The following is a 24519-nucleotide window of genomic DNA, read 5'->3' on the forward strand; positions in this document are numbered from 1 at the left end:
GTGACTGCATCCCTGAGCCTTAGGTCACCATGGAAAATCTTCATGTTTTGGATTTCTCTTTCTAAGAATATTCACCAATATTTAGATAATTTCAAGTATTTTTAGAAATGGATTCTAAAAATATAATGCAAAGTTGTTTCCTACCTTCTCCTTTAAAAGCGAAGGTGGGCCTACTTTCTTTTGTGCTAGGCCTCCATCTCTATTGTAAAACTTGCGGGCAAAATTGTGTGCTTTTCAGAGTGGAGTTATTTCTCATTCACAGAGTTTCTTATAAATAACAGAAGGCATTCTGTTCGACTAAAGCAAAATATAGGGAAGGGAAAGCATATTTTTCCTTCTTTTTCAAGTACAAGGAAAGGTTAATTTGCTTTTCTGTTCCAAGTTTAGTTGAGGAACAGTATCTCTTCTATGAGCAAGAGCGCTTTTCCAGTCTGCTTTAACCCCTATTCCTAACATTTAAGATCCATACTTGTTATTTCAAAAATCAGTGAAGTTTTGTCAGTGCCTATATCAAGAACAAGATTATTGCCTTGGCGACTGTTGCGTTCTATATTGTGGAAGTACGACCACCTGCAACACTGGAAAATGAGGCGTGTAGGAGCAGGCAAGCCAAGGTTACAATGCCAACAGAACTAGTGTCGTGTAGAGACATTTAACGAACCTTAAAACCCCATGAAGAAGTTAAATACAGTGTACAGTGCCTCCTTTTTAGTTCTTCCTTCCTCTTGGGTCCTTGTATCTTCTGAATCTTTATTTTTCAAAGGTATTCAGATGATTGAGTCTCAACAAAATTACCAGTTTTGAAGAACTAGACTTTTGGGTTTTGACATCTCAAAAAAGACAGTAGAGGGATTTCATCTCAGATAATTGTAGTGCTTGGACAGTTGACATTTACTTCTAAGATCACTACAGAGAAACCTGCAGGACCGATTGACAGAAATAGAATTTTTATGGTATGGCTCACCTAAATTATTTTAGAAAACAAGGCTGAATTCAGTTGCCTAAAGAAGGGCACTTTGTGTTGTTTCAGGTGCTGTGGGTACTCTCGCTAACCTCCCTGACACTATAGAAAGGACTGAATCTCCCACAAGTCCCGTACCGGATCTCTCAGTGCTGTGTGGGTATCTTAGTCTGTGGTATCTCAGATGGCACTAAGTGCCAATGTTTTGGCAACAAATTTCATCCCTATTTTAGAATAATAATAATAACAGTAATAACAATAATAACAATAACAATAATAATAATAATTCCTATATGTATAATACATGTATAATATATACATGTTTAATATATGTATATTCACACATGTGTAATACAGATATATACCTGTAGTTTTCAAAGACAAACATTGATTCTGTTTTGCAAAGTGGATAGCACTGATTGAAAGTGGGAGAACTAACATGTAGCAGTTAGTAAGATTAGCAGTCATCTTTGATCTGTAATTGCAACTGTGTGGTTAGTGCTTTTTATCTGCCATGCCTCCTGCTGATACAGGTGGTACGCATTCAGGAGATTCTCAAGTAAAAACATTATGTACGTTATTATTCTTACAAAAAGGGAAGATGAAACTAAGCAGAAAATAACAAGAAACAAAAGCAAATTACTTTTAGCTTCCCTTCATCATAAAGGAAAAAACACACAGGAGGAAAATAGCTTCCATATTTTTAGGCATTTGTGAGTCACCTTAAATCTCTTAGGATATTTTGGTAAAACTTATATTAAAAAAGCTTCTATGAAGTAATGAACTAGTAAGTTTTTCCTTCTGATATATTTCACTTACTTTTTTTTTTTTTTTTAACTTCTTCAGGGTATAGAATCAGTTATCCACCTGGGAATGTAAATGTTGTGAAGCGAGCTATGTGAATTGTAAAAGGAAAGACGACTGGGTAATTTTTTCCGAGGCTGGCTGTTAGCATTCTGTAGTTATGCACTAGACTAGTAGTAGTAATAAAGGTGTTCACAGGTCTGGAAAGGTAGTGGCTGGGGGGGCAGTAATCCATGGCCTAAACTCACTGTCCTGCCCATAAGGTCCTTATTGGTAACCTGTACGGTCTGTAAGATTAGACATATTATGGAGATGTGGTGGAGATCTCAGAAGAGAGTAGATTAGAACAAAGTTATAGTGTTGACAAAGAACAATGACAAGGGAATCGCATCCCTAGAGAAAGTTTTATCGACAGTGCAGGTAAAGGCTTGGGAGTTCTGGGGTGATAAAAAGCTCTAGTACCCAGTTGTTGTTTTGTAAGTGTGCAGACACTTCCGTATCTCATTGTAAATAAAGCATTACAACTAAAAGCAAGAGTAAATTTGTAGTAATTGTATTTTATATGTGTGTTCTACCTTTAACCCAGAATTACATAAATTGCATGCTATTATATCATCAGATGTCAATGGACAGAGCTGCTGAGTATAAGGAAGGTAAGGATTTTCTGGGAGGTAGGGAGGATGCAGGTACGTTCACATACCGTCAGCCACAAGCAGCCCTCTCCCATTCCATCACAGTTACACCCCGTCCTCATGCTCTGTTTAAATTGGAAAGATGAAGAACTGGGTTACTCTGATGTAATAATCCAGCAGACTTGGGCCACTCTGAGGACTGTTTTTGCATTGAACCTACACACGTTAACTTCATATTTTTAGCTATGTAAAATTGTTAAAACTGTTTGTGGTGATTATGCAGAAAGTGGTGTAAAGTATTTTTTGTTTTAGTTGTTCTGATGTTACATTAATAGCTAAAGTGAAGTTGAATTGACAGATAAAACCTCTTAGCTGTAAAAATCCTGAGGCTATCCTGAACGAAGTCCCAGCCAAGAGTCTGCCAGTGCACATTCTACAGCAGCAGAATGACCATACAGCTCATATTCTGTGAACTTCAATTTTTCTTCCATGTGCCCCTCAGTGAAAACGTTCCAGGAAATTATCAAAAGGGAGAGAACTGTAGATCCAGTGATTGTTGTTCTTGTCCTTGACCTGATACTCTTCAACTGTCTGCAGGAAACTGAAGCCACCTTCCCAAAGAGGCTAGTAATTGATGTGAATTTGATAGTTAAGCTTTATTCTCATTTAGCAAGGATTTTCTTTGTATAGACCAATGTGTAATAACAGATCACTCTTCCACATTTTGCATTTTTGACATACCATTTATGAAACAATTTCAGAGCCTTCAGACATTCTTGTTGCAATCTCATGTTGGTTTGAAAGAACACTTCAAATGAGGTTGCACTGTAAAAAAATAAAATTCATTTACTTATTTGGGTATGATTTTAATATTCTTGTTCCTGTACTTCTGCTGCGTGATGTATAGTTTTAGAACAGAGGATAAAGGTCACAAAGCTTTGTTTTGTTTGGGTGATTTATTTGTTGTTTTTCTGTGCTTTTTTTTTAAGGGTCTTATAATTAGGATTTTTTGTAAACTCTATATTGATGTACAAAATATTGCATACTCATTGTTCTTTGCTGTCTGCAGAGTATTAAATTCAGAAACAACACAAGATTAGATTTGTAAGATATTCATCAAATAGAAAGTCTCCAAGAATACTTTTAAAGATTATGGTTTAGAGATTTGGCTGAGGTTCAAATCCTGAAGAAAAAAAATTTTTTTGAATAATACTGGTTCATTAAAATAATTTAAGAATTCTTAAGAAGGCTCCCATATGAGGTGCCAGACTGATTCTAAACCTCATTGAATATCACGTCTCACAGAATTATGCAAATGCCAGTCAACTTACAGTCAAATGTAGACTGAAGACTCATGTCTGGAATGTCATGAAATATTATCACCAAACATTTTTGGAGGAAAAAAAGTAAAATCCAGTCTTGAATTAATGAAACTTTGGAATAGGCTTGAAACTATCAATGGGATTATTATAAAACAACTTCTGTTCTCAGGATGCCTGCAAGAAATGAGAGAGCCCCTTTCTGCTAAACTCTCTGAAATCCCAAGGCAGCACTCCTGTAAAGTCAGTGTAACATGCTGTCAGGAAAACTCAGGTCTGTTCTTATCTCTGCCACTGGCTTATCTCTGTACTTTGAACTTTTTATCACTTTTAATTCATCATGCATTACAGGCATTTCTGTGAAGGTCATTCTCCTTCAATTCCTTTCTCAGACTTTCTTATTTTCTCCTGTTTCCTCTTTTCTTGTGCATGCTTTTTCTTCACTTATTGCATAGTGAAGTGTTTACTATTTCCTCTGTAAAACTGTGGTTCTCTCTCCAGTGTTTTCTTCTAAATTTCTACCTCTTACTGTTTCCAAGTTTCTAAATTTCCTCATCCATCTTCATTCTCTATATTTCAAAAAAAAAAAAAAGAAAAAAAAAAAAGGAAGCCTCTGAAGTAAATTTTGGTAATCCCTTTGTGAAGTTAATATGCCCCATTCTTTCTTTGTTGTGTAGGCTCTAGGGTAGTTATCGTTACTAGTGAGAGACTGGATTCAGCAGGCACAGCCAGCTCTGGAGTTCAGAGCAGTTTTGTGGGGCAGCGGAGGGAGCTGGGAGGTAGGTTCCCATCAGTATTTCACGGATGTGAAAATCCTCATTCCCTTCTCTTTTCTGTTATATGCCTTCTACCTGGTAACTCTCAGGAGCAAAGGTAACATCCATGGCGGGATAGGGAATGAGCACAGAGGAGGCTGAATGATGGGAATAAAGATTGCTGTATAAATGCAGGCAGTAAAAGGTACTTGGCTTTTTATAAGACATGCTGTTATGATGGGATGTGTAGAAATTCAGTGAAGTACCTGCATATTTTTGTTGCCTTCTGTATGGAATTTATTTTCAGCAAAGATGATTTGGAGACTTTGAGTGATGCTAAAGAAATGCGAATGTGCTTGACTTCAGTCTTTGGCTTAAGTTTAGATGGGAATATAGAAAGTATGCAACACTAGCATTCACTTGTTCTCAGAAGTGGATTGTTATCCTCAGGTGGATCATGACACTGTACAACTCCAGTGTGCTATACATAACATGCATTGTACAGGTTTTATGAATTGTAACTGCAGTGTAATCACGCTGACTGCAGTTCCTGCTCATCCAAAAGAAATATGATAGAGGATGGACACAAGATTCAGACATATTTTTTCCTTACTTTATGTATGCTTTATTTTCCCTTTCATTAAAATCATATTGTTAGATAAGTCAAACTCACAGTAGAAAGAAGCAATCTGAGCTGAGACTTGAAGAACAACCTGTCACTTCATTAGAACTATGTGTATAACAAGTCAAGAAAGAATGACAACTAGTGCTCCTGAAGCCATACAGAAATTTGTACAATTTGTCGCCTGAGGCTTGGAGGTCTCCTTGCCTGTCTGATGCTTGGCCACTTCAGGGTCCTAACTAGAATTCTTGTCCCCTGCCATACTTTTCAGTCCCCTGCCACCACCCCACCCTGCTTCTCAGGGAATATAAACTCAAAAGCTCATGTACTGTAGAGTTCAGTGGCAGACAAGAAGCTGTTTCACATTCTCTGTTGAAATCCCTGCACTTTTTGAGAAGAGGTAGAGGGCACTGGCTTTACTTAAATCACCATTAAAAAACATACTCTTCAGGAAATGCTTGTTTGCTTTCTATTGAATGCTTCTTTATGCAGCTACCTCCTTTTCTTTAAGGTTCAAAACATTTCTGTGAGATGTGGAGAAGTTAAATAAAGGCATACAAAGGCATTTGTATTACGATGATCATCAGCACTCCAAACTTGACCAGATCTCTGTTTTGCCAAACACTTATAAACACATGATAACAATTATAAATCTTAGCATTTAACTAGTCAAGACACTCAAAATACAGAGGGAAGGTTGTGGTGAAATGATTTGCCCAGGCCAGCAGCAAAAATCAGGACCAAGACTAGAATTCCAGTCTGCTGGATTGTAGTCTGGTAACCTTGCTCGTAGGTCTGGTTTATAAGTAGCTTGGTATCTCCTCTTTATGATATTCAGATATTCAGGGGACATGCAACATTAACTGTTTGTAAACATCTTTTTCTTATCTCTTCAATAAAAGTTCTAAAATTTTTCCTCCTGCTGCGCAAGTTTCACACAGACACTTTGGAGGTTATTATTTACAGAGGAAAAATAACAAAAATAATAAACAGTAACAAAAAAAAGGCATTTGGGCCCTAATTTGCAAAGCTGCTCAGACACTTCAATTCCATCAAAATCAATAGGCATTAGATATTAAGTAAATGAGAGCTACTATATTATATGGCTATAACATAGCTAGTCTTAATGATGAAAGGCACCTATATAAACTCCTGGAGGCGTCCAGGCTTCAGATTTTTTTTCCTAAATAAATGAATTTTCTCAAGGGCAGTTTTTCTTTGTGGTTTAAAGGAATTAGATGAACTTCTAGAATCTGGGAGGTTTAGTCTTCTAATGATCTTTTTTTTCTAGAGAGAGAAAAATTGTCTTTTGTGTACTTTTTAGGAAAGAACCAGACTATGTATTCTGGTGCTACTCTGCATGCATCATATTTGTCATGTTTCAGAATTATCTCTAATTTTCTTGGCTTCCTTCCCAAATTGCTTTAATTATTAGTCTTTTTCTTAACTACTACTCTGATATGTGTCATTATGGTGCCTGCCTCTCAACAGCTAGCCAGGGGAAAAAAACATCTCACTGGTATCACAGGGTAGGCAGAGCTACTTCATGGAGACAACGGTGTAATGTATTCTGGGACAGCTGGCTCTAATCCAGCCTCAGATACATCAGGGTGAGTCAGGAGTAATTAGAGCACAGTTACTGGTCAAAATCAGGACCATTCATGCTCAGTTCCAGATTTTCTTTGAAATTGGGGTAATTTCACAAAAGTAGGTGGAAGCAAATCATTTTACTCTGTAATGAATTTAAACTACCATCTGGAATGAGTTTTGAATCAATACAGGACAGATTTAATTCTTTACCAGCATAACAAAGTATTGTCCTAAGTCTGTCCCTCAACATCAATCCCAGACAAGAAAGTGGAGTGATGCCCATGTACGCGGTTACATACGCTACAAGTCCAACAGGACTTGGACAAAGCCACATGGTGTTGCACATTGATTAAATGTCAAGAGATAATTTGTATTGATTGGAACAGCTGAGTTCTTGGTAGCTTTAAAAAAATTCCTAGTACATAAACATTTATAAGATTCTTTCATTTTTCTGTGGAAAGGGAAAAGTTTTAGGCATCTTCACTAGGTACTGTTAACTTTGATGTGCTACCAGTATCCTTATTTCTCTTATCCTTATTTCTCATAATTCTGTCCCATACTAGCGAATGCTGCAGCTTCATTCGCAATTCAGATTGCTGGGGTAAGTTATATAGATAAATCTTGGTGCCACAGTCCATTGAATTTTACCTAATATTATTCTTTTTCCTTCAAGAACTTTAAGAGACTATGACTTTCTGTGTTGACTTTAATTATTTTTCTCCAACACATGAATAATTAATGTGGATTACTCTGGACTGTTTAAACTATTAAAGAAATTAACAGGTATATATAGTAGTGACTCTTTCATGAGATGAACTTAGTTGATTTTGGCACTCTAAAGAAACATTATCGTGTGATTCAAAATTGCATGATAAAGGTATGAAGCTGTTTTTCCAAACAGACTCCTAATAATAGCAATTTAAAATCTTTTCAATGTCTAGCAGGCCTCAATATGAATATGCAGAAATAAATAGATTTAGAATACTGGTTGGGTCCTATTTCCTTATCTGGAGTTCCTCTGTTAAGTGTAGCTCCCAAACCCATGTGTGGTGTTTTCTAGATTAGAATTATTTTCCTGCACTAAATGACTGTGGACTATCCCCTTGCACTTCAGACTCCACTGAGTTATATGATTCTTTTTTTCCTTCCCAAGTTCTTTTTGCCAAGTCCACATGACAGTTTACCCAGCTCAAATTAACTGTGCAATAGAGATGGAACAAAAAGGAGAGTGATTTTCTAAGAAGAATGAGGAAGGGAAAAAGAAGGGATCAATTGTGACAGGTACTGTCCATACTGCAGCTGTGGGCACAGGCATTATTGCTTAAAAGATGCTATATGATTTTCTAAATAAAACAGAACAGAGAAACCAATCATTCCAAAGAGGTCTTCTGCAAAAAATTGTTTCTGCCTTTGAAGTCTTCTCAAGACAGTGTTGGAAGAGACACATTACCCCTGAATATTGGGTAATTACTTACTTTTGGAGGCAATACCACTGAATGAGAATTGCTGTGAATTCTGGTTATAGCAGATACTCATTAAGATTTTCTGACAAATAATGAAGACAAAATTTTGATACTCATTAGAGGAAAATGATAAACATATCTCTTTTCTTTCTTTGATTATATGAATAATGGGAGATTTCCCAAAACATGAGGCACAACTTTAAAGAACTATTTTTTAAAAATCTGGCACTGAATGAGAGATGGCACTTAGAGACTGTTTAGCTTCACATAATGGGACATAATCTTCTTTATCACAGAAGTGTTTTGGAAAATTTTATCTGAAAGAACTATCTTCCAAAGCACATAACCCCCAGACAGATAGTTCTTATTTCCTCTAGCTAATGGTTCATTATTTCTTTGACCCAGCTTGTCTTAACCCTCACTGTGGAAGAAGGCTAGAATTGTGTTATAATTAGGACTTAGAATTCACTCCATTCTGCAATTTTGTAAAACAAGTATATAGGAATAGACTGACAGTTACTGATGGGTAAAACAAGATTGACAGATATAACGATGACAGTAGTTCTTTCACAGAACAAATATGACAGAAGCCGCTGAACTGCAATGTTTACTGATCTATGTGCAAGAACACTGAGGAAGGCTTTGCTGGTAACATCATACTCTGCCGTATGTAAACCTCAGCTTTTAATATCTTACGGCTATGAGAAATACTAGAAGGTCTTGCTGCCCACAGATTTTGTGGGGAAGGATATTGCACAGGCAATAGCAGGGGAAAAATTTCAGGGTGCTTGTTGATGTATTTAAACAGCAAAGTGGAATTATTCATTTACAGTCAATGGTGTTCAGCCTTCAAATTCTCTGCTAAGTGCAAAAAAAGTTTTGCTTGGGTCACAATTGTGGTTTTAGTGGGTGTTGGGTGATTTCCGTTTACTGCTGTGCTGGTTTTGGCTGGGATAGAGTTAATTTTCTTCACAGTAACTAGTATGGGGCTATGTTTTGGATTTGTGCTGGAAACAGTGTTGATAACACAGGGATGATTTCGTTATTGCTGAGCAGGGCTTACACAGAGTCAAGGCCTTTTCTGCTTCTCAGCCCACCCCACCAGTGAGCAGGCTGGGAGTGCACAAGAGGTTGGGAGGGGACACAGCCGGGACAGCTGACCCCAACTGACCAAAGGGATAGTCCATACCATATGATGTCATGCTCAGCATGTAAAGCTGGGTGAAGAAGAAGGAAGGGGGGGATGTTTGGAGGGATGGCGTTTGTCTTCCCAAGTCACCGTTACGCGTGATGGAGCCCTGCTTTCCTGGAGATGGCTGAACACCTGCCTGCCGATGGGAAGGAGTGAATGAATTCCTTGTTTTGCTTTACTTGTGTGCATGGCTTTTGCTTTACCTATTAAACTGTCTTTATCTCAACTCACGAGTTTTCTCACTTTTACTCTTCTGATTCTCTCCCCCATCCCACCGGGGGGGAGTAAGCGAGTGGCTATGTGTGGCTTAGTTGCCAACTGGGATTAAACCACGACAACTGCCCAGTAAGGAAATTAATTTTAGCAACTGATGACCAGTAGGAGGTATTGAATTGAAGTTACTAAAGGCCTGGTCTGGATCTTCATTATATTTTTTATACAGCTTGTGAGCACTTAAATTCACATTTTCTAATTTTAAAGGAACAAATCATACATTTTACATTGTAGAGATCCTAATTTTGTCCCAATATGGGCTACCAACATGGTAAAGATGATCTATTTGGGGCTGAGTTCCTTGACCAAAATCACATTTGATCCCTCCTGCCACAGTTAATGATGTGGGTAAAAGGTTTTGGACTTGATCCTGGGAAGTAATAATTTTAATGTTAGTTTTTAAATGATCTTCTATTTGTTCTCCAGTAATGGGTTTATCTGCAAATTTTTTTATTTAAATGGAAAGCACGTTAGTGTTCAATATAACTAAGTATTAGTGGAGCTACTTGTTTGCCAGAAATATTATATCTGTGCTCCCCATTTGCTGAAATTACCTGAGCAAGTGGTGGCCTCTGCTAATGAAACAGAGTTGGGAAATGTAGCATTGAGAGAATTGCAATTTTTCAGGGGAGACAATGCAAGTTCTTTTGATATTCACTGTGAAGAAACGACAAAAAGGCACACCAAAACACACATTGCCTGTATCAGCCCATGAAATACCATGTAATTTCTGAGCCTTTGGCAATTGGAAATTCTGTTCTGGAGCTTTTCCAGCGATGGCCTTTCCCTGTCTCTTCGCCTCATGAACTATTATTACTGCTCACATCTTCAATTATTCTTAGTAGTGACCTTTCCTCAGTGCTCCCCAGAAGAAAATATGTACATCACTGCAATCATGGCATTGGTAATCAGATAAATTAATAGTATTTTCACCACAAAGCAATTCCTTTCTTTAGTGGTGGACAGGCTCAGGACTAATTACATGCAAAAGAAAAGAAGTAATCATTTTTTTTTCTAAATGCAGAAGGGACAAAGTACCCCTCTTACACAGTGAGAAATAGTATCATACATCACATAATTTTTATACTATTTTGCCTATTTAGTGCGTCAATCCATACATGTTGAAGGGCAAGTGATATAAAGAAGGTAACTGAAGCACTAATATATATTGTCATTGAGGCTTCAGGGGCAAATCTTGGCTATAAGTTTAGTACTGCCATTTTCCCTTTTTGAATGAAAACTCTATTGTATGGTGAGTTATTCTGGCTAGGGTCATATTTCAATATACAAAATCAGTGTGTATGAAAAATGATTGAAAGAAGGAGTAATTCTGAGATGAGGAAGTGTTAACACCAGATGGTAACACTTATGGGAAATCTTTCCTTACTTTTCTTTGGAAAATTTTTGTGTAAGAGATTGCACAGTCCTCCAGTTAACCACTGCAGGGATTTCTTTTGTCATCTTTATGACTGTTAATTTGGATTGCAGTAAGGTCTGGATTCCTCACCAGGGATTAGTGCTTCATTGCACTAGGCTTTGTACACACACACAATTGAAAAAAAAAATCTGCTCTCAAGAGTTTACAGTATTACAAAAAGATCAGGCACCTATTACATTCAAAAAACATAAAAGGTGGAGTGAAGGAAGAAAATCAAAGCTCAGTACTTATTATACTGTCATATATTTTTCTCACTTTCTTTCTTGGGAGAAAGAGCTCCTTTAGTATTATATCTCCTTTAATATTATTTTTGACCAAACTGATTTACTTTTCTTTCATAGTTAAACTACTGTTTTAAGCAGTTCATAAACCATTACAGTTCTGAGGACTCGATAAAATGCTTTTCTCAATGAAGGATATTCTGGATATCCTGAAAACCCAAGGAGAAAGAGAGAATATGGCTGAATCTCCTCCACTCCTGAAAGGCTCTGAATAGAGAGAGCAAGACAGAGCAAATTCTGTGGCTGAGTGTGCTAGAAGAAGAGAAGTGGAGGGCACCCATGGAAAAGGGCGAGACTGGAAATCCAGCAATTGCCAGCAATAAATAATGATAAAAAGGTGACAGATGCGCTGTTACCTGCATGAGTGAAAGGAGAGGGCACGGATAGGAAGGGTAGTGCCTGAGTACAGCTTGCATATGCTTGGGAGGGACAGAAAGGTGCAACTGCATTCTGGTGGTGGAACAATGGATTCTTGGAGAGTAGAAGAGAATGGGTAAGAGTTAGAAAAAATACTTCTCAGAAAGAGAATGGAGAGGTAAAAAAAAGCAAAGAAAAAAAGGGATAAAAATGAAAATTTAAAAACAAGGGCCAGGGAATATCCAAAGTGAATGCCAAAATAAAACTAAAGTGAAGAAACAGTATTTGATTTTTTACATGCAATTGACAGGTTTTGAGTAATGCTCACATTACACTTGTATGTACACCTATGGCACCTATGTAACCACAGAGTAGGGAAATGGAGAGGAACTCAGCTTAAAACCCGTGATCAGCTTAAAGTACATTTTCCCCAGGCATACTTGCAATTTTGTGTAATTCTAGACTTGTTAGGTAAAGATGTATGGCAGACAGATGAGGTTGTGTTGGATAGATCACAGCTTTAGCAGACTGAACAAAATTTTCTCTCACCTCTATTAGTGAGAAGAATATGTTTCTCTCAATCAGATGACTTCTCCATTCAGTTTTCTGCATGAAAACTATGTTTGACTCTTTCTACCAATCAGTTCATGTTATCATTCCTCATTGTTGTTGTGCACTATCTTGATTTTTTCCAGTTAGTTAGAGCTATCCCAGTTGTGTGAGATGAGCACTTTTAAAATGTCATTCTTGGACCACATTTCTTAATTTTAGTATAGGAAAATAAACATGTGCCCTCTATTTAGTCATTCACAGGTGATGTTAAAGACCCAACGAGGCCCATCAGGCATGCCCAGCGTGGGCATACCCAGGTGTTTCCTTTTTTGTTTCTCTCGTCAGCAGTGTTTAGCAGTACTTACCCTTCAAGGTCTCCTTAGTAGGTAACAACTAAATCTGAAAGAAGGAGATGAATGTGGAGTGAGCTTTCATTCTAGACTATTAAAAGTGCTAATGATCGTTGGTATATTTTGATTAAAGAAACCCAGACTGGCTAAAACCTTGCAGTGAGGTGAGGTCGGTATGGTCTGCAAATGTGAAGAGATGTTAGTTGGCCACGTGGCAATTGAATGAAATGCATGAAAGGAAGAGGCAGAGAACCCTCAACAACAGAAGGGATTTAGGAGGTTTGTATTTTCCCAATTTCTGATTGATAAATACAGGAAAAACTTAGCTGTTCTTGCTTATTGTTTGTTTTCTTGTTTTGATGATCATAAGACAATTTAAAGGGGCTATAACCTGTTTTTTATCTTGGTTAATAAAAATGCTTATAGATTTTCGGCATTCTTAGAAGAAAAGTTTAATGTAAAAATGGGTTGGTTAACTGGAGGAAAAGACAGAGAAATAAACACTATAAAATCTGTCTGGTCAGTGGATTTTTAAAAATTATTTTCCTGATGGGTGAATTGCTACAGCTTTTTCTAGATGAAGTTCAAGTAATTTCAGCTGGTGCCTTGACTGTTGTAACCTTCAGAGGCACCTCTTATGTATATTCCAATGTGGTTTAAGCTTTCCTATTTTGTCTTTAGGAAAGCAGAACTGCTGTATAGCTGGTGAAAGGAGGAAGGGAATAGCTTTATTAGCGTCTCATGAGACGACTATCCTGACCAAGAGATTTAAACTTCTAGATCCCGTACTTGCAACAGCATTTTGTTGATTATGTTGTGCTGATTGTCTGAGAAACAGTACTGGAGATGTAAGGTAGAGGGAGAAGAAAGGAAGATTTTGAGGAATCTACTTTGCTGGCTAGTAAACAAAGAATATACCATGTAAATGGATTGTAATATATAGCATAGATACCTGCCCTTACTTTAAGCAGTCATGAAGTTAAAAAACATTGAGAAAATGTGTGTGTGTATATAGATGGGTCCAATACAAATGGTCCTCATACCTGACACAACTTAGTAGAATTGCAGGCTACTAAATTCTGTGTTTGGAAGGAGGGATAAAGTTAGGTATATATTTATTTATTATTCTTGACTTCTCTCCGAGGGACCTACTTATATTGGTGTATGCAAGTTTGCTATTTTGGCTTATATTACACAGTCAGCCTGGGCTTTTCTGACCTATAGTGAGCTTTACTCACAGAAACTCTTCTGGAATTCACTGTGGTAAGTTATCAAGAAGATAGTTTATAAGCACATGATTTATGTCAGTAGAAGTTAATGGACATATACCACACCTTTGCAAACCCTTAGACTTAAGAATGTGAAAAAACATATGGTTATCCAAGTATATGGGATAATCCTCGCTGCTGTGCTAAGTGGATTTTAGATAGCTCCAATATCTGTCAGGGAACTACTCTCCCTATATTATGAGATGCACAGCGCAGACTTGTGTGCCTTGGTTACATGGAGAGAGGATGATCAACTGAAGTTCTTGTAGGGGCTGGTGCACCTCTGCACAAGTCATTGCTCCAACCTTCTTTGTCACTACTGAGATGTGGGGACCATACAAGTGTTAGGGAAGAGGTGAATCTTTAATACAAGTTAGTAAGAAACCTGTGTTTAAATTCTAGATTAAGCAAAATAATATATGTGTACCTGTTCAGTTTTAGTCTCCTAAAACTCCGTCAGCTGGTTGAGTAGTTATATGGAGAATTTATTATTTCAGGGCTGTTGTATGAAGTAAGATTGGGGGTTTGGGTTTTGGATGTTTTGGTTTTGGTTGTTTTTTTTTTTCTTTGTGGGGTTTGAAGGTATTGCATCAACAGTTTATGTGTTTTGGGAGATGATCTCTGGTAGGGGGACTGTTTGATAGAAAATGAAATGTAATTTTGATCCCATAAGGCATGCACTGAATTAAATGCTTTTTGGAGACAATACCACTTCACTCTTCAGTGGTGACTTATTACCGCCATTACTGTTAGTAGGTAGATGATATTTAAAATGAAATATGATGCTTCTTAATGTCACAGCAAATAACAACAAAAGATAAATTAGTAGTTAATTTAGCATGTTGACTGGTTGGGTGAAATATGCATAACAATCAACTCTAGCAATAAATAACTTGAAACAAAATATTTTTCAAGGAGTTTTGGAGGTCCTTATCTATTTTAGAGTAATCATAGATGGATATAGTTTGCCATGCATTGACTTAATTAATTTGCTCTTCAAGACATAAGTCTCCAAGGCTAATTGCATCAGATGCCTTGCTGCAGTGAGCATCAAATAACCAACTATTATTAAAAGAGAAACTAAAACATGATAAAATCAGTTTTCTTTTGTGCTTTGCATGGAAAATATATTAGGTGATAAAGCAAAATGTATCAAGCAAAATCAGAGTGCATTTCAATCAGAGTTCTGTACGGAGGTAGCCTGGCTGATTGTTTCTTTGTACCTGAACATACTCATTTTGTTCATCTTGTATCTGTATTTTTCTGCTTCTGAGAATATCAGTGTATTATAGGATGGCCTACCTCTAGCAGGTGGCCATGGGCAGCAGGTGGCTGTGATCCCAGCTCCCAGGTGTTTCAAAACCAGCAGGGTCTGGGTGAACCTGTCACTATTTTTATGTGTGACTCCACTAGAAACATTCCTGGTTGAAACTTCTCGTGTGACACCTTTTAGATCTACAGCAGAGCCACTGCAGGATGGGAAATCAACTACAAAACTGCCTGTCTTCCCTCCATCACGGGGCACCTTCTACAGCCCTTCATTGGACATGGCTGTTTCAGGCTTCTGGTTTTAACCCTTTTGATGTCTCAGGAACACAGGGCAGAGAGATTTAACCAGGGATTTTTCCTAACCATAAAAACTTTTAGAAGAGAAAACTTCAAATTTCTGAAAACAGGAATATTGAAGTATATCTTTCACTTGTCCAGTTTATATTAGCACTTGAAGCCTTTTACCTTTTTTTTTTTTTCCTGCAAGCATTTCTTTTTGAAAGTGATAATTACTATGCTTTTAATTAGAGCTCTTCTTGTGCTGTATACCCTGTGCTGATTATTTTGGCCACTGCCTGTCATCATTCTTGCCTTACGTTCTTTGAGTTAATAGTTAAGGCATTCTTCTGTTTTGCTGCGTCAGCACCAAGCAAAATTATACATATTGCAAAAAATATGTCACAAACCAGAGTTTGTGGATCGTGTAGACAAACAGTGTTCTGCCATACTCTGCTTGAAGCAGCCTTTCCTGGTCTGAAACTTCCTCTACCTTTCAAAAGCTACCAAATATATATATCCACAGTTTATCGGTGCATAGGTAGAAGGACATGTGCATGTTGTAGGCTTTCATTATCTGCTTAAGATTATATATATGTGGTTGTTGTAGGCAGGTGTGGGATAGATATAGGGGGCTCTACTAGTGCTCCAAACGACTCGAATTCATGTAGATGTGCTTGCTTAGCTCAGACCTAGCACTGTGCTAATAAATCCTGCTGAGAGACACAGTATATTAGTTCAGGCTTAATGATGTGCTAATACAGTTACCTGCTGAAAGGCTATGCAGACATACATAAGTCGCTGAACTTTTCTTTTAACAGGGTTAGGACTCGGGCAATTCATAGGCAGAGAGTCTTGAGCCTTTCAGGGTTTTTTAGTAGGAATAGCCTACTTAATCCATTTGACTCTCTGATGAATAGAGATGCTTGTACTCTGTGCTTCTGGGGAGACAGGCATGGCTGGGGGGAGAGAATTTGCTCCTGTATTTAGATGTGGTGAAGTTCCTGGCTGTTTTTTGATGCATAGTGTGAAACTGCTCAAGACCACTTAATTTCTATAACTCCCGTGTCCATTTATAAACTTAAGGTACTTCCCAGACAGGCTTAATTGTGACAATATGGCAGTTTCTGTATTCAAAGTACATGCTCATTCCTTGGAGTTTATCCAGTCCTAGCTCTTTATCTTTTTCAGAAAACACAAAGAATGTAAAGAAACTACTGGTTGGGTTAACAGAGTGCATGCCCTTAACAATAGCACAGTATTTCACTATATACACTGCTTCTGTACTTAGTCCTTGTCCCCGTTGCCCAGTGTGGAATGACCACAGCAGAGGTGTATCCTGCCCACTTCTCTGCTGCCCTCACGAATATCATCAGGAGTTCATTTTATTTGAAGATAAAGGCGATAATAACTAGTGTCTCATTACCTGGTTAGGTGATACTAGTAACAGGGGAACAGAATACTTTACTTCATCTGTCAAGATGTGTATAAGTGGATGACCTAGGATTACCAGCCTGGATGTAGTTTCTAGGGTGAGGTGTGGGGCTGGCATAGCAAAGGCCCATAAAGCGGCATGTTTTGGAACATTGGAAATTCCTCCTTTAAATGGAAAAAAACCCTAGGATTTTTTTTCATAGACCTGTACTGATTTGTGAGCTGTCTGTGGAAGTATCACAGTGTTGGTATAGATGGCTTAATTTTTAAGCTTTTCTCCAAAGAGTTAGTGCTCCTGAGGATCTAGGCATGGTCTGTGGTTGCAGTTACTAAATCCAAGCCTAATTTGAGCAATTTATACCTGATTCCTAGGCTTGTCTCATTGCAGTAGAAATATCTTGAGGAAACTCCTGATTTCTTGGTGTACATTTTTGTAGTGTATTGCAGCATTACTGTGCTATGGTATAATAATGTATTCAAAATTGAGAAAACAAAGTTACTCCAATTACTAAACGAGAGAGACATGCATGGAGAAAACTGTACCCTCAATAGAGGAATGAGGGGGAAAAAAACATCAAAGGTTATTCTGGACATAACCAGTTAGTAAGACGTGCTGTCTAACCAGACCTGTTTCCACGTTCTTGAATTTCTGTACTGCCCAATTTGGACTCCTAAGGCCAACCAAATGTCTGACTCTTGCTGAGCATTTAATAGCTTGAGAGGTTTTCAGTGTGCACTAATTATCCACAGTTTGAAACCTGTATTAATTTTTACCTTTCTATTGTGTTTTTAGGCTGCCTCTTTGAGGATGACCTTTGCAAATCTTTTGAAATCTGTGTAAATGGTAAGTCTTGAATGTTTTCTTTGCTGACTACTCTGTCCTTTGCTGTGTAATTGCTATGTGATCAATTCAATAAGCCAAATCTGTAGATGAATGAGAAGGAAAGGAAAGGGAAGAGGGGAGAGTACCAGGTAAGACTATTCTGGTCAGCAATTGGGGGAAATTTAATAGATTTTAAAAATATACAAATATTCTCTCAACTTTGAACAACATCATCTCCTTTTATGAGAAATAGATTGTAATTAAATTAAACACACTGAAATATGCTAAAATTAATTTTTCTTAATACAGGGTGAAAATAACTTTTGTTATTTTCAGGTTGTTCATCTTCTTAGAGGGTGATGTTGAGTAATTATCAGTCTCTTTTTCTTCAAAACATTGTCATTTATTATAATAAGAAAGAAGGTCTCAAAGAAAGACTACCATTGTTCTTGATCATGCTGCTTCCTTTTTCTGTGATTTTACTTGAACTATGCAAAAGCAGCTTTCTTCTACTCTGCTTTCAAATTTCCTTTCAGTAAGTCAAAAAAAGCCAACACAAATGTATGAATCAGTCTAATGGAATAGTAGGAATGACTTTTCTGAGAATAGTTAAATATTGTTAATATGCTATATGAAATCATTTCAGCCCTGGTGAAGGACGGACTATGTTTAGAGGGAGCTCTTTTGAAGCAATTACCATTGTAAAATATGTAGATTCATAATTGGGGATTTTTTTTTTTTTAAATTAAGTATTATATATTAAATTTCTCTTTGTGAATGTATGGCACAAGGAAGAAGTAGTTTTGTTTTCCATCAAACATGGGAGCCAATGATATGGGTCTATTAATAGATAAACTTTATTAATATCTGTTGTGGTTTAACCTGGCAGGAGGCCAAACACCACCCAGCTGCTCGTTCACTTACCCCACCCCCGCAGTGGGATGGGGGAAAAAAACCGTAAAATTCATGGATTGAGATAAAGACAGTTTAATAGAACAGAAAAGGAAGGGAAAATAATGATGATGATGATGATAGAATATACAAAACAAGTGATGCACAATGCAATTGCTCACCACCCGCCCAGCCAGTCCCTGAGCAGCGATTGCTGTTCCGCAGCCAGCTCCCCCCAGTTTATACACTGAGCATGACGTCATATGGTATGGAACACCCCACTGGCCAGTCTGGGTCAGCTGTCCCAGTTATGCTCCCCCTCAGCTTCTCGTGCACCTGGCAGAGCATGGGAAGCTAAAAAGTCCTTGACTCAGTATAAGCACTGCTTAACAACAACTAAAACATCAGTGTGTATCAACATTATTCTCATACCAAATCCAAAACACAGCACTATATCAGCTGCTAGGAAGAAAATTAACCCTATCCCAGCCGAAACCAGGACAATATCCTAATTTAACAAACATTTAAGATTAAATGAGATTAAATTCCCAATATTGTTGAATCTCAGACAAGTGCATGCAGGGGAGGGAATGAAAGACAGAAATACGGTTGAGGAGTTAAGAGGGATTAAAATAGGTAGAAGGTTAGAACAGGGCCTTTATTAACATCTCCAAAGATAATTCTTGTGTAAAATTGCTATTTGAACTAGTTCCAATAATATGCAAAAACTCTGCATTGACAATTTCTATGATTGACACCAGGAAGGGTAGTGGCAGTTTTCTACAGTGGTGCATTTTGCTGACTACCAATGATCTTCAGTGCCTGTCTGAAGTCTTCCCCAATGCAAGTATATTTAATTGGCTTTTACGATAGGCCACCATTATATCTGGCAGACTGTGTATAACAGGAGTTTATGCAACAGATGATAGTAAAGAAATGTATGTACTTTAACTGATAGCAAAAAGTCTTTAATAAAGATGATCCTATAAAGGTTACTTCATAGCTTCTTGCTCTACCTGTTTTCTTAATTGAAGATGCAGTTTTTAAAAACTTAACATGACTTTCATTAAAGTGCAAAATTAAACTATGGAAATTGTATCTTTGCATTCAGAATGGACCTCTTCTGTAGATCTTCTCTTATTTTGGCGTAAGTGTAACTTAAATAAAGGTCAGGAATGAATAAGCCAGTTGATCAATGATATTTCCTAATGACTGATCTTAATTAAAAAAAATACATGGAGGGATTCTGTCAGTGTGTTTAAGGTCACTGCAAAGTTTTTCATTTTTTTGCTCTAACTGGGCAAATGTTGTCTAGAGTAGATTTTAAACACTATCCTTAATGCAAGTAAAAATACACCATTCTTGAGAAAATTAACAGAATCTTTGGAAGATCATACTTTGAAGTACTAAAATACCATCAGAATTTACTTTTTATATGTACCAGAAAAGTAAAGGGCTGCTTGCTTCTGAGCAGTCCTTCCCATTTTTCCTGTCCAAACTGCTTCTAATTCAAGTGCATCTCTGAAGTTCTTCAGAAATCCTGATATATTAAAATGTGAGTGCTTTGCTGGAATGAAAGCTCAGGAATTTAAGTCTGTGTAGGTCACTATGCTCAGGAGCAGAGCTTACTTTGTGTATTAGAAGGTCATGGAAAGGTTTGCCACCTTTGTTGTCACACAAGTGTACATTTCTGAAGTGCAGTCTGAATGTGGGTAAGAAACAGCAGCTGCTTTTGGGTAGCATCTTTGAAGCATCTGTGACCTGCAGATCTGAGTCTAACTCCCGCAGGAAGGCTGGTAATTTTGATCTTTCTCTCGGCCTCCAGCAAAGGTAGCTGAACTGACCGCATTTTCAAAAATGAAACTGGGTTTGCTTATTGAAGGCTTAAGTCACAGTATTTGCTATCTCACATCATGTCATCAACTGGAGACTTCAAGTACTTGTCATGCATCAGATTTGTAAAAGGATAACCAGAACACCAATAGCTGAGCTGTTTTGTGCTGAAGGAAAGAATAATATTTTTTAAGTGCCTGAGATGTTGATAAATGTTCATTTGTATGAATAAAAAAGGGATGTTAAAATAAGTTTCAATTATTGTTAAAAGCAAATGTAAAAGTTGTAAGATCTGGTATAAACAACATAACTATCAGTTGCATCACTTACATCTGTTTAGGTCATATGCTGTTTTCGTAGGGCAAAGAACCTGCTGTAATAATGATTGTTGACTTTTCTGCTGCTTTCCTTCATCATATAAAGGTCTCTTTTGGCTTCAGTGATGGGTTCTCACTTATGTTTGTTTAATAGCTCCAGCAGCATTCATGCAATATTAATTTATTTCCATAAACCTTTTATCGGTTTCCTGAGCTGCACTGACTCATCAAGTGGTTAAAAAGGAACATATTGTTTCATGTTTATTTTAATGGCATAAGGGTAAGCCAGGCAAAAAGACAGAGTTCCTTTTCCTGGACTCTTCCTTTACAAAGTGAGAACTTTGTGGGATAAAATGGCTTAGGTGTTGTTTATTTCACTTCTGGTAAATCATTACCTCTATTTTACAGTTGGAGGAACTGATATTTTCACCCATCTAAAATTCTTGAAGCTTGAAAGCTCGCAGCTAAAAAACTTGATATGAAAGGTGGATAAGCTTATGAGCTGCAGACCCTAATAGAAAATAATCTGGCATTCTATAAGCTTGGAAATGCTTGCTCCTCAATAAGTGCTGTTAAGCTGCTACAGATGCCAAAGGAAGCAAATAACAGTGTTAAACAAGATATATAGGAGGGAGAAGAATAATATAAGGAATAAGATTTGAAATAGGGGTATGTGTAGTGACACAGCTGTGGGTAAAGAGGGATACGGCATTCACGCTTTCACATACGTTTTGCTGTCTGGGTTAGAAATTTAAGCAAATGAGCTTGCCTGCATGTGTATTTTTATTTTCTTAACCGTTATGCCTAGAATGTGTTTATATGAAAAGGAAAGAAAAAGAAGCATCAAGAAGGGATTTTTAGATGACCTCTGAGACAAAGATCCTTCACTTATCCTTGGACACTCCTTGTATTTATATATTAAACCTGGTACAGTTGGATAAGTGAGAATATGTCATTTTCTGTTTTGCATTTTAAGTGATAAGTAAAGCAGTTCATGTAAAACATCAGCTCACATAGCTTCCTCGTTGGAAGGTTTAAACAAACTGGCTCCTGAAAGCAGCAAAGCAAAGGCTGGTTCTTATCCTTTCTTATGAAATCACGCTATTGAATTCTGGTAGTGCCACTGGGAAAGACACCGTGCGGTGCAGATAAAAGAATTCATTTCAAAATAACCATCCCTTATTGTCCTTGTTCCTCCCTTTATTAAACTGTTTGAACTGCTCATTTAGAAGGATAGCATTCTTCCCTTTGGGTTTAATCTCCAGATATTTTCCTTCAGAAAGAAGCTTTGTGCTGTGTTTTATCCGTGTGTGGATACCATGATATCTTTGCTCCTTATCAAGAGAGACTTTATAAATCAGGCTGGTTTATTTATGAAAGATGTTGTGGCTGCAATCCTCCTTCCTGCATGAAATCATAATAGAGTTCATGCAGACAAGATCAGATTGTAGAAAATCGCTCTGTGAGGCCAACCAAAAAAGTTAATTAAATACAGTCGTTGGCGCAGTGTGCATCATTAAGTCAAGCCTCACTGACAACCACTAAACCTCTCCTAGGAAGACATGGTCTAGTGTCTGCAGTAGTGTTTGAAGATGCTGTGCTTCTGAAAGGCTGTATAAACAGCTATGCACAGCTGAATCAATATTGCTTTATGTATGCAAGCTGCACTTGTTAGGAGGGACTTAGGTTAGCACGGTGTGTCAAAGGCATCCAAGCATTGCAGTACAAAGTCATGAGCCTTTCCAAGTTTGGATGTCTCCAGATAGTTCAGAATATTAATGTACTTTCTTCCTCAGCTACAGAGCTCCTTGAATGTTTGGAATATAAGTGATTACATGTGCTGGTGATGAGCCATAAACGGTAAACATGTGCTACAGATGATAAGGGAGAGGAGTCAGGATCCCCGAAATGGTTTCTTGAACTTAATGTGTCATGCTTTGAGGTTTTCCAGATCATTGCCTAGTAGGATGGAATTACAGAGGGAGATGCACCTCAGCGTTGTTTAGCTGAAAGATATCTGCAGCTACATCTGCGTTTGCAAGGCACTGCTCTTACAAAAGCTATCGAATTTTTGTCAAATGATAGTATAAATCTGTGCCTAAGCTTTCCAAAGCTTTTCAGTAAGCATCAGCGCTTGTTATAACTAAATTCAGACTTCTGAGGAGTAATGCTAAGTGGTACCTCTACATACTGTTGCTTTATAGTGTGTACAGAGAATTTCTGTGCTTTCCAAGGATGTGGGAGTTCTTCACAAATAACTGAAACCCTAATGCCACCCTATGAGGTAAACCTGATGATGTAATTTCTAACCTGAATTCTGAGGTAAATGGGAATACGTGTATGTTTGGAGTAAAAATCAGATCAATAATTTCAATATAAGGATTTACTTTTGATGGTTCTTCCATACCAGTTCAAGGGATTTTTTTTGTCATTGACTTAATTTTTTAAAATATGCTTTGAATAAGCATGTCAGAAGAATGTCAGAATCTGGTGCGATACTCAAGGAGGAGTAAACTTTAAAATCTACCATTGTATAATGGTATTCTGAAAACACCAGAATTAAAATTTGCTCACTTTTTTCCTCCACACTTGTTCTCCATTAGGTTATGTGACAGAGTCACATAATAAAAGCAAGTAAATGATACAGAGTTTGTTTGGGAGGAAGACTCTGGTTTCCCATTAGCCTACGCACTCCCTCATGTTGGATCTTGCTTCCCCTTGTTTTATGAAGCTCTAAAGACACCTGTAATAGTGACAGTGTCAGAGCTCCTCAGGATTAATGAGCGGAAGTGATATTGCAACACAACTTCTGTTATGAATGGTGATAACGCAACAAAAGGGAGCAGGAGATGGTGACTGGAGGAATTTGAGGGTTTCTCAGCTCTACTCCACCCCACCATGCTGCTGCTTTGCAAATAAATTATACCAGCTCAGTTTCTAAACTAGGGGGGTCTGGTTTGCTACTGAGTCTGCTACACAGTGTTCACCAACAGGAACACTTTCAGCATTGATGCTGAATGTTTCTGAGCTATATGAGGTAAAAGCACTGTGAAGAAATAACATTTCAGTTTTACCACAAGGTTAAAAATGCCAGTGCAGTGATGACTTCATCTGCTTTACCTTGCAATAAAGTGTGGTGGTTTTTTTTTTTCCTCCTCTTTGAAGAAAAGGCCCATCTGTCTTCCAAACTATGTAATTGTGTCTTGTGTTTGTCTCGGTATGGTGTTAAAATAGCTACCTGTGTGATAGTCAGGTAGAAGTGTCTAGCACAACTGGCATTAAAAATGGAGTATTGATCAAAGGTGAAGTTACAATCTTCTCCATAGGAAAAGATGCTTTGCATGATAATGCAACTATGGTTATTCACTAAAAGCTTTATTGTGGTTTTTTTTTGTGGAGAATCTCAAGTTGTAGCTCCTGCAGGGCACAAAACCATCACTCAGACTTCACTGACAGCACCAAGTGAGAGGCAAGTATGTACAACCATAAATCTACAACCAGCCGTAGGTGATCCTTTATATTCCTGTGTCCTGTGCTAATAAATAAGTCTTGGAGCTGCTGAGTGTTGCACAATGTTATTTCATGTGGACAGACCTCCTTTTTCTTACAGCTCAGGCAAGAATGCTGCTGTGTTGTCATATGGAAACTTTCATTTCTATCTTAGTGTTGTGACTTGTGTATTTTCTTGCTCCAAATATCAGCATTGGGTTTCACAGAACCAGGGCAAGTGCTGCAAGTAAAATTGCTTAACCAGTGTATATTTGAGTGATTTGGGGGGGATTTTGGTGTTTGATTCAAGAAGTTTGGTTAAAAGACTCC

The 24519-nt window shown here is 37.6% G+C and overlaps 1 protein-coding gene across 1 annotated transcript in view; it reads left to right on the plus strand.

Moving 5' to 3' along the window:
* PTPRN2 (protein tyrosine phosphatase receptor type N2) overlaps nucleotides 1-24519 on the plus strand; it is a 674564-nt gene that overhangs the window by 52251 nt on the left and 597794 nt on the right. Inside the window, exon 2 of the mRNA XM_075144119.1 lies at nucleotides 17630-17680. Within this exon, the coding sequence (XP_075000220.1) occupies nucleotides 17630-17680 (51 nt within the window). The remainder of the gene's footprint in view (nucleotides 1-17629; nucleotides 17681-24519) is intronic.

Source organism: Calonectris borealis, chromosome 2 (assembly GCF_964195595.1).
Source record: "Calonectris borealis chromosome 2, bCalBor7.hap1.2, whole genome shotgun sequence".
NCBI lineage: Eukaryota > Metazoa > Chordata > Aves > Procellariiformes > Procellariidae > Calonectris > Calonectris borealis.